The sequence below is a fragment of the Eurytemora carolleeae genome, unplaced genomic scaffold, assembly GCF_000591075.1.
Source record: "Eurytemora carolleeae unplaced genomic scaffold, Eaff_2.0 scaffold918, whole genome shotgun sequence".
In the NCBI taxonomy this organism is placed as follows: Eukaryota; Metazoa; Arthropoda; class Copepoda; order Calanoida; family Temoridae; genus Eurytemora; species Eurytemora carolleeae.
In genome coordinates, this window is record NW_019397000.1 from 103,657 (window position 1) to 117,248 (window position 13,592).

Below are 13,592 nucleotides of genomic sequence, written 5' to 3' on the forward strand. Positions count from 1 at the left end.
GGCATAAATGACTTCAGAAAAGAAGGACAAAAAGCTATTATTAATATTAATATCATTATTATTAGCAGACAAACCATCTTTCAATGATATAGGATTATAGGTGTCGACGCTCCTCCGAAATGTATCCATGGGCAAGCGGTCTGCTTTGCCTTAGGAAGGACACGAATATAAAGTTGATTTGATGAATATATTTAGGAGGCATTGGAGAATAATATCATGGCCTTCAGATTACCTGAAGGATGTTGAGAGGACGTGTAGGTAAGATACGAGTTCTACAGCTAGCGTACATTTAACTTTGCTCGCGCTACATTCTCCAAACTCTACAGTGTAATAGTATTAGGTTATTACAGGGATATTGTGGTCTTTATTTCAAGTGATTCTTCAAATATGTCCGATACCCAACAGTAGCCTTTAAGGGAGTGTCTTGCTAGACATGGTAGTTTAACTGAGAATGCAGTACTCTAGAGAATATTTTAGAAACCATTTGAGACCTATGAGACGTTAGTACGGTAAATAATTATTTAGAAAGAGAGAAAATTCAATCATTAATGCATGGCATGTGATTTTTAAAATACTTCTCTAATATACTGGATTCTCAGCTCAACTACCATGTTTAGTCGGACACTCCCTTTAAACACCATGTCTAGTCAGACACTCCCTTTAAACCTTTGTCTAATATTGGATGAATAAGATCTCCCATTTTATAGCTAAAAATTGTTACCCAGTTAAAAGATTAAAGGGTACCGATGTGAATCAGACATGCTACATTTTAAATGGATTTTGGAACCAAACACTTGTGTGAATGACTTATATTTTGATTGTCATTTAGTATATAATAGGAAATGTCAACCAAACCCAAGTATCAAATATAATAGCTGTTTCAGATAGTCAGGGGGTTTTATTTATAGTGAGCGTGTTTCAGATAGTACTATGCGGCAAATAGAACATACCACTTAATGGATATTAGAGGTATCTTCACCGATCATACATTACTGTCGTTTTTACTTTCGCTTTAGGTAAAATGTTTTTCTATCAATTATTTTAATTTTGAAGTTGAAAAACAAGGAAAAGATCAAAATTTAATCTTGCGGATCCCGAAAACCTATTTTCAAAACTAAATCTAACAAATCTAACCTTTCATGAATACAGTTCGTGCGTGTTCAGGGGTAATGTTTAAAGGAACAAGAGCTTTATCTAAGCTGACCAGCTTACTTAACAGCTGCAGGCAGGTACACAGGCAGTCCCTTGAAACAGTTTATACAAAATTGGAAAATTCTAATAATAATATATGATTTTCAATGTTGTGTGTAAGAACAAATAAGAAATAAGCTGGCTCGAGTTTGATCGAAATTGTGTGGTTTGATGCATTCACACGAATAATACATCTTCAGCAACTAGGTATAATTATTTTTAGAATAAAGTTTCGCTTATACAATAATTTATTTACAGATACATTACTATAAAAATGAGACCAAAGTTTGTCAGTTTTTGTTGATCTAAAGATATAAAAGTAAGATAAGATTTCTGCAAGTGTTTAATTCCGGTTTTTCGCATGTTTTTCTGCAGTAGAATTCCGCAAGTTACTTGTTGACAAAATAACAAATATTAACATTGACATCTAAATCATACTTGATTAAGATAATTATCCTTGAAGGGTTTAAGTGTATAGTTTTAAAATCGGGCATTGCCATCGTTGCATGAAAGGTCATATAAACTTACACTAACCGTCCCTTCAAAAATTAGGTGTGATACATATATAATTTTTTTCTATTTTATCACCTGCCCTTGTCATCCTGGTTCTGGAGGAGGAAAACGTTCTGAAGACAGGGTAGCAAAGGTTCAAGCTGGATAGAATATTAAACAATTAATTTTTTTTTTGCATTTAGCAGTCACCCATCCAAGAACTAACTTAACTCAATATTGCTTAACTTCAATGATCGGACAAGAACTGGTGCTTTTAACATGATATAGCCGTAACCCAACATGGTATAACCGCAGATATGAAATAACATAATATAATAATACAAATAATAATAATAATAAATTCCTTATTTGGTGTACAATTACATAATTTAGAATATTTTTTATCACATGAATCATTTCTAAAACACCAGAGGGCTTAGCTTAGCCCTACTTTTAAATGTATCATTCACAAAATTCCCATTGTTCTGGCATTTCCAAAATGTGGTCTGTCATTTATGTACTTTAATGTTAGCGGAGATATAAAAAATTACGTTCAGACTTTAATTTATTACAAAGAATGAAAATCTTCGCGTCATGTATTTTTTCTAAACACAAAAAAAACAGGCCACACTTTGGACATGCCAGGACTAAGAGTATATTTGATTATTAATTCAAGAATAACGATTTTTCACTGGAAATTTTCATTTTGCTTTATAATAGCCATAGTAAATTGAGAATATAAATCAATTACTTAATATTTATAAAATCATATATCCACTTTTTTCAGGATTCATTTTGAAATTTCGTGTATTTCTTGGTTTGCATGGCAAGAAAACAGTATTACCCCTTTAACAGTGAAACAGATAAAACTGTGAAATAGGAAGACGACATCAATTCAATCTTATCTGTATTTAATGTTGTTATAAAGCAAATTTTTTTACTAGTAATCTAAAACTCAACTTATGCGGAAATGGTGTGTCTACACTGTAACTGCAAAATTTCTGTGTGTCATGTTGATTGGACTAATTCTAATCATAACTTGAGTCTAACAGTCGTCTTCCTATTCCACAGTTTATGGGTCTTATTGTTGTGCTGTGAGTCGGGTTCAAGTGGATAGACAAAACCCGCCAGTCCCGGGTTGCAAAAATCTTAAGGTTTTTTTTAAGTTCTCGGATATGCACCCAAATGTAATACAAGCTAGCCTGGAGAATGGGAAGGGAAACCTGAACGTTTCAGCCTGATCCCTTGAAAACTCTTATTTAGTAACGGGCTCTGTGAGTCGTGTTCAAGTGTAAGCATAATTTCAAGTGACCCTCCATGCAAAAATACCATGGTCCGATTCACAACAGTATCCTTAAAACCATTGTTTCTGATCAATGATATTAAAGTATTTAATTTTTATATGCTTTCCTGCAGTAGAAATACACAAGTCACTTTGGTAGAGAAACCACATTTGAAAATAATCAGTTTTTAAAATTATCAACGTTGATATCTAATTCATACATGATCATACAAAGCTTTCAAGGTACCGTTGTGAATCGGGTATTGACATCTTTTCATAAAGGTTCACTTCAAATTTTGCGTAGAGTCCCTTTTATAGAATATGAAACCAAGGCTTTGTAATAATATATTCTACCTTGATAACATTCGTTAGAATATTAAGAGAGTCCCCAGTGATGAAGGAGATGAGAGGAGAGAGAAAACTGAAGTAAGAGTCCCACAAGTCAGGATTCTGCTGCCTAGATAAGAGGTCAGTAAGTTGGTGCTTAATTTAATGATTAAGTTAAAAAGTAATTTAGTGAGTAAGTTAGTGACTGAGCTAGTAAGTGGTTAATGAGTAAGTTTTTGGGTAAATTAATGAGTAAGTTAAAGATTAATTTAATGAGCAAGTTAGTGATTAAGTTAGTAGGTAAGTTGGTGAGTAAGTTTGTGAGTAAGTTAGTGAGTAATTTAATGAGTAATTTAATGAGTAGGTTAGCGATTAAGTTTATAAGTAAGTTAGCGAGTAAGTTTATGAGTAAGTTTATGAGTAAGTTTATGAGTAAGTTAGTCAGTAAGATAATGAGTAAGATAATGAGTATGTTAATGAGTAAGTGAATGAGTAAGTGAATGAGTAAGTGAATGAGTAAGTGAATGAGTAAGTGAATGAGTAAGTTTATGAGTAAGTTTATGAGTAAGTTTATGAGTAAGTTTATGAGTAAGTTTATGAGTAAGTTTATGAGTAAGTTTATGAGTATGTTAATGAGTAAGTTAGTGAATAAGATAATGGGTAAGATAATGGTATGTTAATGAGTAATTGAATGAGTAAGTGAATGAATAAGTGAATGAGTAAGTGAAAGAGTAAGTTTATGAGTAAGTGAATAAGTAAATTAATAAGTAAGTTAATGAGAAGTTAATAAGTCATGCCTGAGTGAGGGAGTCAGCGAGTGTTTGAGTGAATGAGAGTTAAGTGTCTGAGTAAGTAAGTAAATGACTGAATAAATGTACAAATTACAGTGAGTGAATAAATGAATGAATGAATGAAAGGATGAATAAATGAATGAATGAATGAATGAAAAAATTAATGAAACAATAAATTGAAAAAATGAATGGAAAGATTACCCCTCGAAAGCTGGAATAGCTGGAAAGCTCAAAAAAAGGATGAAAAATGAATGAATGAAAGAATTAATGAAAGGATGAATGAATGAATGAATGAATGAATGAATGAATGAATGAATGAATGAATGAATGAATGAATGAATGAAAAAATGAATGGAATGATTACCCCTCGAAAGCTGGAATGGCCAGAAAGCTTGAAATAACATCCAAACCGTTCAATCTGTTCAAAGCTTCCTTCCACGCAATATTCTCACTGAAAACAAAACAATTCAAATTAAAATCCAACCAAATATATATCAAATCATAACTCTGGAACCCATTTCAAAGATTTGCTTCCAAATATATTTCCGATCATAACTCTGGAACCCATTTTAAAGATTTGCTTCCAAATATATATCCGATCATAACTCTGGAAACCCTTTAAAGATTTGCTTCCTAATTTATATCCGATCATAACTCTGGAACCCATTTTAAAGATTTGCTTCCAAATATATATCCGATCATAACTTTGGAACCCCTTTAAACATTTGCTTCCAAATATATTTCCGATCATAACTCTGGAACCCCTTTAAAGATTTGCTTCCAAATATATATCCAATAAATAAATAAATAAATAAATAAATAAATAAATAAATAAATAATTAAATAAACATCAAACTTCATCTAGGCCGAATCAAATCAAATCAAATCAAAAAATAATGTAAAGTAATGCATGCATATGAATATGTGTTTTTATAAGTACATATGTTACCTTTATCTAGATAAAGAGTGTAGAGCTATATAGCTTATTTATACAAATAGCAATTAAGACGCCATGACGTCGCTTTTTGCAGAGTATTTGAAGATTTAAAAAAATAGAACGACCCGGTGTGACGTGAGAGTCCGCTCAGTCCTGCAATAATGTCCGGGCTACTGTATTTCGGCCAGAAACAACAAATTTAACAAAATAATTTTAAAGATTCCTTTCAATATTGTGATATTGCAAATTATCATTACAAAAATTTTACATGTGCTAATGATTGAATCTAAAATATCTATGTTTTTTTTTTAAATTCTTTGAGAGAAAGACGACATTTGAACCGGAATATTGTTTTTTTTTTAATGCATTTCATCTAGTATTGCTACATTTAACAACTTATTTAACAACAAAATTTACACACTGCAAGTGTTTACAAATGCTTTTATAATCAAATAACGTGGGAAAGGCGTCAAAGCTATTAAAAAATGCAGTAGCTCGGACCTTATCTCACGCCCGGGCTGATTATCACGTGACACCGGGCCGAGAACTAAATAAACCCAACCCAGTAGTAATCAAACCAAATTTAAAACATATTACAAATTAAAACATAGTAAGTTTAAAACATATTAAACCAAAAAATATATATAAAATCAAATCAAACCAAAATTCAACAGAATTTAGAATACTTGCTAATGTTTACCTAATATCTTGAATAAAGTCCTTGAAGAAATTAAACATCAGTCTATCACCCTCTCTAAGAACAAATAGAAATTATTAAACAATAATCAAATTGTAACTAAATTATATTCAATTTACAATCAAAGAATAATTAAAGAATAATAAAATAATAATTAAATTATAATTGAATTATATTTAATTTACAATTAAATAATAAACAAATAATGATTCAATAACAGTAAAAAAATAGTCAAATAATCATCGTATTAATTTAAAAACCAAAAACTTAACCCTTCATAACCACACAGGGATATAAAAATTTAATTTTCAAAAATTAATTACTTTCTTCTAGATAAGTTTTACCAAAAACTCATTTCCAAAATATTCTTTGTCTTTGTCTTTGTTAGCCAAGTTTAATGAAGAAACTGGAGTTTACGATCAAAAATCGGTGTTTAGGATGACATTTGGCCATTAAGATAGATAAGATAAGATACCAGTCGTATCCTATTCGCTCACAGGAGAGGTCCTCCCAAGTTCCTTCTCCGTGAAACGGAGCCGGGAGCATGGATGAAAGCGGTCCCAGGATTTGGAGTAGTTTAAGCGCTGAGTGGAATGCAGGATTCATCCCAGACAAGATAAAGGAAAAAAGGAAATAAATAGTAAAACTTCATTTTCAGCTTTTCTCTGCCATAAATCTCAGCTGGAAGAAGGAATACAGAAACTCAAAAATCAGGAATGAAGTACACGCTAATACCGGATTTCACTTATCCTGCTCTCAACTCTTTTATCTCTTTTATTGGGGGAGGGGGGGGGGACGCATCGGAAAGGGCTCCATTTGTTCTTTGCAGATGTCGCCATAAAAATTTATATATCGTATTTTAAATTTTTTTTAATACAGGGAGATTTTCCAAATACGCAATAAAAACTAAAAAATTAGATTTCGCTGAGAAGATTTGGTGAAGAATGGAGTGATACGTTAGATCTAATCCAGAGTTTCAAAAAAAAAGTATATTTGTACTCCTCATATGCATAATGTGGTGCAACACTATACGAGTTCATCATTTCCACACAAGTCGGAAATGACTATAAATCACGGAACAAGTAGGATTTTTTTCAGGAAAAATTCCTCTTCCTAACCCTCTCCAAACGTACACCCGCCATGGGCCCCTTTCCACCTCTTCCTTCTAATTTATCAGCTGTAATGAGTCAGGATTCCTGGTAAATGCAATAAGAAAAATGAAATGCCTGGCCTGCAAAATAAAACACGGAACAGGGTGTCCAGCAAAATTCCAGAACTGAATACTTATTAGTGGTTATCGGGACGTCCAAAAAACATTACTTTAAAAATTTAACCAATAACATGATGGAAAATTGAAGCACAGGAAAACAAGAGTGAAGTGCAGAAAATGAAGTGCAACAAGAACAATGACAGGGTGTGTGCAGACGTGTGAGCACCCTGTTTAATTCCTTTGACCATCATCTATCTAATTTATATATATTGTTAAAAACTAAAAAAAAATTAAAAATGTTAACAACAAGATAATATAAGGGACGGATATGAAAAGCCCCCATCTAGGAAGCTAACATGTTGCAGAGCCACTGGATTCGGGTTTAAATATCAAGATACCTGNACAGATACAAACAAGTTCATCTACAAGTAAACAATATCAGAAGGTACAGATACACACAAGTTCATTTACAAGTAAACAATATCAGTAAACAGATACAAACAAGTTCATTTACAAGTTAACAATATCAGTAAACAGATACAAACAAGTTCATCTACAAGTAAATAATATCAGGAGGAACAGATACAAACAAGTTCATCTACAAGTAAACAATATCAAGAGGTACAGATACAAACAAGTTCATCTACAAGTAAACAATATCAGGAGTTACAGATACAAACAAGTTCATTTACAAGTAAACAATATCAGGAGTTTCAGATACAAACAAGTTCATTTACAAGTAAACAATATCAGTAAACAGATACAAACAAGTTCATCTACAAGTAAACAGTATCAGAAGGTACAGATACAAACAAGTTCATTTACAAGTGAACAATATCAGAAGAATTTTACATGACAGGTTTAAAATTGGAGGGTTATTTGACAGTTCCTTAAATTCCAATTCAATTGCTGTCAATATTGAATGAATTTAAAAAAAAGAAATCTCCAAAATCTGCCAAGAGGTATTTTATTTGAAGAATGATTTTTAATAATCTGGGGGGGGAAAATTGGACATCAAAAGGCGCGTTTTTTCGTCCTTTTTGATACTTTCTATTTTATTTTTTTAATTTTTACCACAAAATTATTAATTTTCCCTAATTCAACGAATAAACCCTAGGTTCTTGGGAAAAGTATCATTTGAATGATGGAGGGNGCCAAGTAGAAATGTGGGTGACTTTTCAAGAAAATGTTAGCTCTAAAATCACCTACCTGTTCTCTTCTAACTAGAATTGTCTCCATGATCAATGATGTTGGATTATCTACGTCAGTGATATTCACTAACTCCTATATAATCAAAATAGAGGTATATATTAGAATATGATGGATTATCTACATTAAAGATATTTATTAACTCCTATATGATCAGAATAGAGGTATATATTAGAATATGTTGGATTATCTACATCAGTGATATTCACTAACTCCTATATAATCAGAATAGGGGTATATATTAGAATATGTTGGATTATCTACATTAAAGATATTCACTAACTACTATATAATCAGAATAGAGGTATATATTAGAATATGTTATATTATCTACATCAGTGATATTCACTAACTCCTATATAATAAAAATAGGGGTATATATTAGAATATGTTATATTATCTACATCAGTGATATTCACTAACTCCTATATAATCAGAATAGAGGTATATATTAGAATATGTTATATTATCTACATTAAAATATTTACCAACTCCTATTTAAATAGAATATGGGTATATATTTTAAGATGGGGTAGAGTGAAAAATAGACACTTTGTTCCTAAAAATTCTTTTATTTCCTCCTAAAAATCATTTAATTTCCCTATTTTAGCAAAGCATTCCTACCTTTCTGCCAACATTATCTTTTAACAAGAGGGGGAAGGGGGGCTTTTCAGGAATTGTGAATGTGAGTTTTGATAAGTCTTGAAATTAAATGTCTTAGAATCCGGATATTTGTAAATGTCATTTAATATTATTAAAAATTATAAGAAGCCACCATAACCATACACACTCTACACACGGCTTGTCAGTTGAAATTATATCTACAGTCCCTTAAACACTCTACACACGGATAGTCAGTTGAAATTATATCTACAGTCCCTTAAACACTCTACACACGGATTGTGAGTTGAAATTACATCTACAGTCCCTTAAACACTCTACACACGGATTGTCAGTTGATATACATCTACTGTCCCTTAAACACTCTACACACGGATTGTCAGTTGAAATTATATCTACAGTCCCTTTAACACTCTTCACACGGATTGTCAGTTGAAATTATATCTACACTCTACAGTCCCTTTAACACTCTTCACATGGATTGTCAGTTGAAATTATATCTACACTCTACAGTCCCTTTAACACTCTACACACGGATTGTCAGTTGAAATTACATATACAGTCCCTTTAACACTCTACACACGGATTGTCAGTTGAAATTACATATACAGTCCCTTAAACACTCTACACACGGATTGTCAGTTGATATACATCTACTGTCCCTTAAACACTCTACACACACATTGTCAGTTGAAATTACATTTACTGTCCCTTAAACACTCTACACACGGATAGTCAGTTTAAATTACATCTACAGGCCCTTTAACACTCTTCACATGGATTGTCAGTTGAAATTATATCTACACTCTACAGTCCCTTAAAGGATTGTCAGTTGAAATTATATCTACACTCTACAGTCCCTTTAACACTCTACACACGGATTGTCAGTTGAAATTATATCTACAGTCCCTTTAACACTCTACACACGGATTGTCAGTTGATATACATCTACTGTCCCTTAAACACTCTTCACCACGGATTGACAGTTGAAATTACATCTACTGTTCCTTTAACACTCTTCACACGGATTGCCAGTTGAAATTACATCTACAGTCCCTTTAACACTCTACACACGGATTGTCAGTTGAAATTATATCTACAGTCCCTTTAACACTCTACACACGGATAGTCAATTGAAATTATATATACAGTCCCTTTAACACTCTACACACGGATAGTCAGTTGAAATTATATATACAGTCCCTTAAACACTCTACACACGGATTGAGAGTTGAAATTACATATACAGTCCCTTTTACACTCCACACACGGATTGACAGTTGAAATTACATATACAGTCCCTTTAACACTCTACACACGGATTATCAGTTGATATTATATCTACACTCTACTGTCCCTTTAACACTCTACACACGGATTGACAGTTGAAATTACATATACAGTCCCTTCAAAATCAATCAACTTACATCCTGGTTATGAAGGGTTAGCAGCATCTTTACAACCAGGATATTCTTCCTAAAATAATAAACACACTGTTAATTCATTTAGCAACACCCAGTTAATTATGGAACACCAAAGTTTGTTTTGAAACAGCCAGTATATTTTGAAACACCCTGTATATTTTGAAACACCCTGTATACTTTGAAGCACCCAGTTTGTTTTGAAACACCCTGTTTACTTTGAAACCCCAGTTTGTTTTAGAGCATCCAGATTATTTTGAAACACCCAGCTTATTTAAAAATACCAACTTTATTTTAAAACCCCCTGTGTAGAGAATACTCTTTAATACCCAGGATATTTCTAACAAAAAAAACCAAATCAGACTTCAGACTCGAAATGACTGTAATAAATCAAATCTTAAGTTTAGGGTTACTATTTGTAATACTTCAGTTTGGAGAAAAATATGGTGAATTTGTTTCTTGATTACAACGGACCACCTACTGACATTCCACCATTGTACCAATCACAGATACCACCCACCATTTTATGAGTAAAATCTATGTATATTAAGTTGTAATCTCTGTTTGTTTGTCCGATCATAACTCAGGAACCTATTCAAATCAAATCAAATCACAAAGGGCGGGGATGACAATGGACTCCAGTAATGGATTGGAGGTTCAAGTCCTTTCCGTGTCCTGGTTTTTCAGTCTGGACTTCTTCCTATTATTAAAATATCCCATCTCTCATCAACAGTTTTTTTGTAAAGCGCGAAGTTCCTTGCCACACGACCAAATTTGAGCCATGCCTATTAACCGATTTGCCTCAAATTTTTATAGGGGAACTCGGGAAAACCACGGTAATGTGCTTAGGTTTTAAGATTCTAAGTTGAGTGGGTCCACTTGTATGAGAAAAATAGCTAAAATCGTAATTTACTACCAAGCAGGGGTAAACGGCGGGACTAACTATGAGTACCCTGGGCAACACTGGGTTCTCAAAATAGTATATTAAAAAGGACTCTTTTTCTAAAAAAACAACCTTGTATTTGTATACCCTGACCTGAGAAGAGAGGAGAGGATTACAGCAGACATAAATCTCATCTTCTCATCATCTCCACTATATTCAGATATTTAATAAAATATTCAGATATTCAATATAATATTTAATCAGACCGCCATCGTGTTAATGAAACCCGTTCAATCCGGTACTCAGAAATTTATCCTATCTAGGGATTTGGCACAAAGTATGTAACCCGGCAGGCACGGATACAGGAGGGGGATCAAGGGGTCGAAGACCCCCTTCTTTGAAAAATGGGGGGTCAAGAGTATCTTTTGACCCCCCCCCTTTTCTAGAGATCAACTTAAAGTTTACTGTGGATTTTTAACCAACACTGTAAGTAATTGAATATGATTCTTTCCTATCTTAAAAATTAAGTTTATCATGCTTTCAGCATTGATAGACATTATTATTGTTTTTTGTAACATTACAGCGACATCAAAACGATGTAGAAATTTTACAAAAGCAAAAATGTATTCTACTTGGAATTCTAATTGGAATGTTTTAAAAATAAAATGTTTACAAAAATCAGAAAAGGGTCCCTTTTTTCTAAATTGGGATATCCTCGACCTAATTTAAAAATACAGTTCTAAGGTGGCAATATTTTTACATATTAGTAAGAGTAATTAGCTATTTTGAGCAATGAAAATACTCACTCTGTATGCGAATTCCTTAAAAAAATGGCGGAGGGCTCCCCCTGCTTGCTCGCAAGATTCGCTCGGTGCTTCCCCCCCCCCACATAACAGTAGTCCCTTTAACACTCTACACACGGATTGTCAGTTGAAATTNCGTAAAACGCGTGTTATCTTTTCAGTATATTAGTGTTTACATGCCAAATGTACTGCAGAAGATATAGTGTATATACCTGTACAATGTACTGCAGAAGATAAAGTGTATAAATCTGTTAAATGTAATGCAGAAGATAAAGTGTTTATAACAGTACAATGTACTGCAGAAGATCTAGTGTATACCTGTACAATGTACTGCAGAAGATCTAGTGTATACCTATACAATGTACTGCAGAAGATAAAGTGTTTATAACAGTACAATGTACTGGAGAAGATCTAGTGTATACCTTACAATGTACTGCAGAAGATCTTGAGTATACCTGTAGAATGTAATGCAGAAGATCTAGTGTATACCTGTACAATGTACTGGAGAAGATCTAGTGTATACCTTACAATGTACTCCAGAAGATCTAGTGTATACCTGTACAATGTACTGCAGAAGATCTAGTGTATACCTTACAATGTACTTCAGAAGATCTAGTGTATACCTGTACGATTACTGAAGAAGATCTGGTGTATATACCTGTACAATGTACTGCAGAAGATCTAGTGTATACCTGAACAATGTACTGCAGAAGATCTAGTGTATACCTGTACAATGTACTGCAGATCTAGTGTATATACCTGTACAATGTACTGCAGAAGATCTAGTGTATACCTGTACAATGTACTGCAGAAGATCTAGTGTATACCTGTACAATGTACTGCAGAAGATCTAGTGTATACCTGTACAATGTACTGCAGAAGATCTAGTGTATACCTGTACAATGTACTGCAGAAGATCTAGTAGTTTAACTGTTCTATTGTGAGTAGTGCTGGGAATACTGTGAAGCAATCTAAACAATATCCAATAAATAAGTTTCATGTGGCCCTTTATTTAAAGAATTGAATGACCAGATTAATCCATTTACAATTGTAAGATATTCTGCACAAAACTCACTTTGATAGAACCCGATGTTTTTAGATAGAAAAACAAGAATATCTCTTGCTTAGACAATGAATGAAAAGGTATGTTTATGAACATCTAATGATGCAACTCTTCTAATGGAAGATCATTAGAAATATAATGACCTGAACAGCAAGTATATGATATGATATCCTGGAAGTGAAAATTAAAGATTTTTGACTCAATGAGCCTTATGCAAATAAGCATCTCTAGTTGAAACTCAATAAATATTGATAAATAAACTACTGTACCTAGCAAGGACAGGAAGCAGTTGACCAGCTTTCTGAAAATGTAAACAATTAGATCTTTAACTCTTAAATCAATCTTTTTGCCTCATTTCCGTCTGTTAGTAATTTTTTCGTCTTTTATTGTCTCTTTTTTTTCTTTTTTTTCTTTTTTGTTTCTTTTTTGTTTCTTTTTTGTATCTTTTTGGTCTCCTTTTTTCTCTTTTTTGGTCCCCTTTTTGCCTCTTTGTGGTCCCCTTTTTGTCTCTTTTTTGGTCTCCTTTTTTCTCTTTTTTGGTCTCCTTTTTGTCTCTTTTTTGGTCCCCTTTTTGCCTCTTTTTGGTCCCCTTTTTGCCTCTTTTTTGGTCTCCTTTTTGCCTCTTTTTGGTCCCCTTTTTTGTCTCTTAAATGAATAAATGAATA

At 32.8% G+C, this 13,592-nt stretch overlaps 1 protein-coding gene and 1 long non-coding RNA gene across 4 annotated transcripts in view; both read right to left on the reverse strand.

Annotated features, from left to right (window-relative positions):
• LOC111710933 (myosin-9) overlaps positions 1–6,760 on the reverse strand; it is an 8,463-nt gene extending 1,703 nt beyond the window's left edge. Inside the window, exons 1-7 of the mRNA XM_023485141.1 lie at positions 6,750–6,760; positions 5,721–5,774; positions 4,448–4,534; positions 3,320–3,422; positions 1,780–1,844; positions 1,135–1,244; positions 233–320 (exon numbers count right to left, since the gene is read on the reverse strand). Coding sequence (XP_023340909.1) covers positions 233–320; positions 1,135–1,244; positions 1,780–1,844; positions 3,320–3,422; positions 4,448–4,534; positions 5,721–5,774; positions 6,750–6,760 — 518 coding nt within the window. The remainder of the gene's footprint in view (positions 1–232; positions 321–1,134; positions 1,245–1,779; positions 1,845–3,319; positions 3,423–4,447; positions 4,535–5,720; positions 5,775–6,749) is intronic.
• Positions 6,761–7,470: 710 nt separating this feature from the next.
• Positions 7,471–11,270, reverse strand: LOC111710936 (uncharacterized). 3 transcript variants are annotated; one of them, XR_002767153.1, is made up of 4 exons: positions 11,215–11,270; positions 10,185–10,233; positions 8,137–8,211; positions 7,471–7,525 (listed from the first exon to the last, which is right to left on the reverse strand). It is a non-coding gene; the product is annotated as an uncharacterized LOC111710936 (long non-coding RNA). The 3 variants fall into 3 exon arrangements; XR_002767154.1 differs by lacking the exon at positions 7,471–7,525 and adding an exon at positions 7,669–7,703; XR_002767155.1 differs by lacking the exons at positions 7,471–7,525; positions 8,137–8,211 and adding an exon at positions 8,508–8,561.
• Between the last annotated feature and the right edge of the window lie 2,322 nt (positions 11,271–13,592).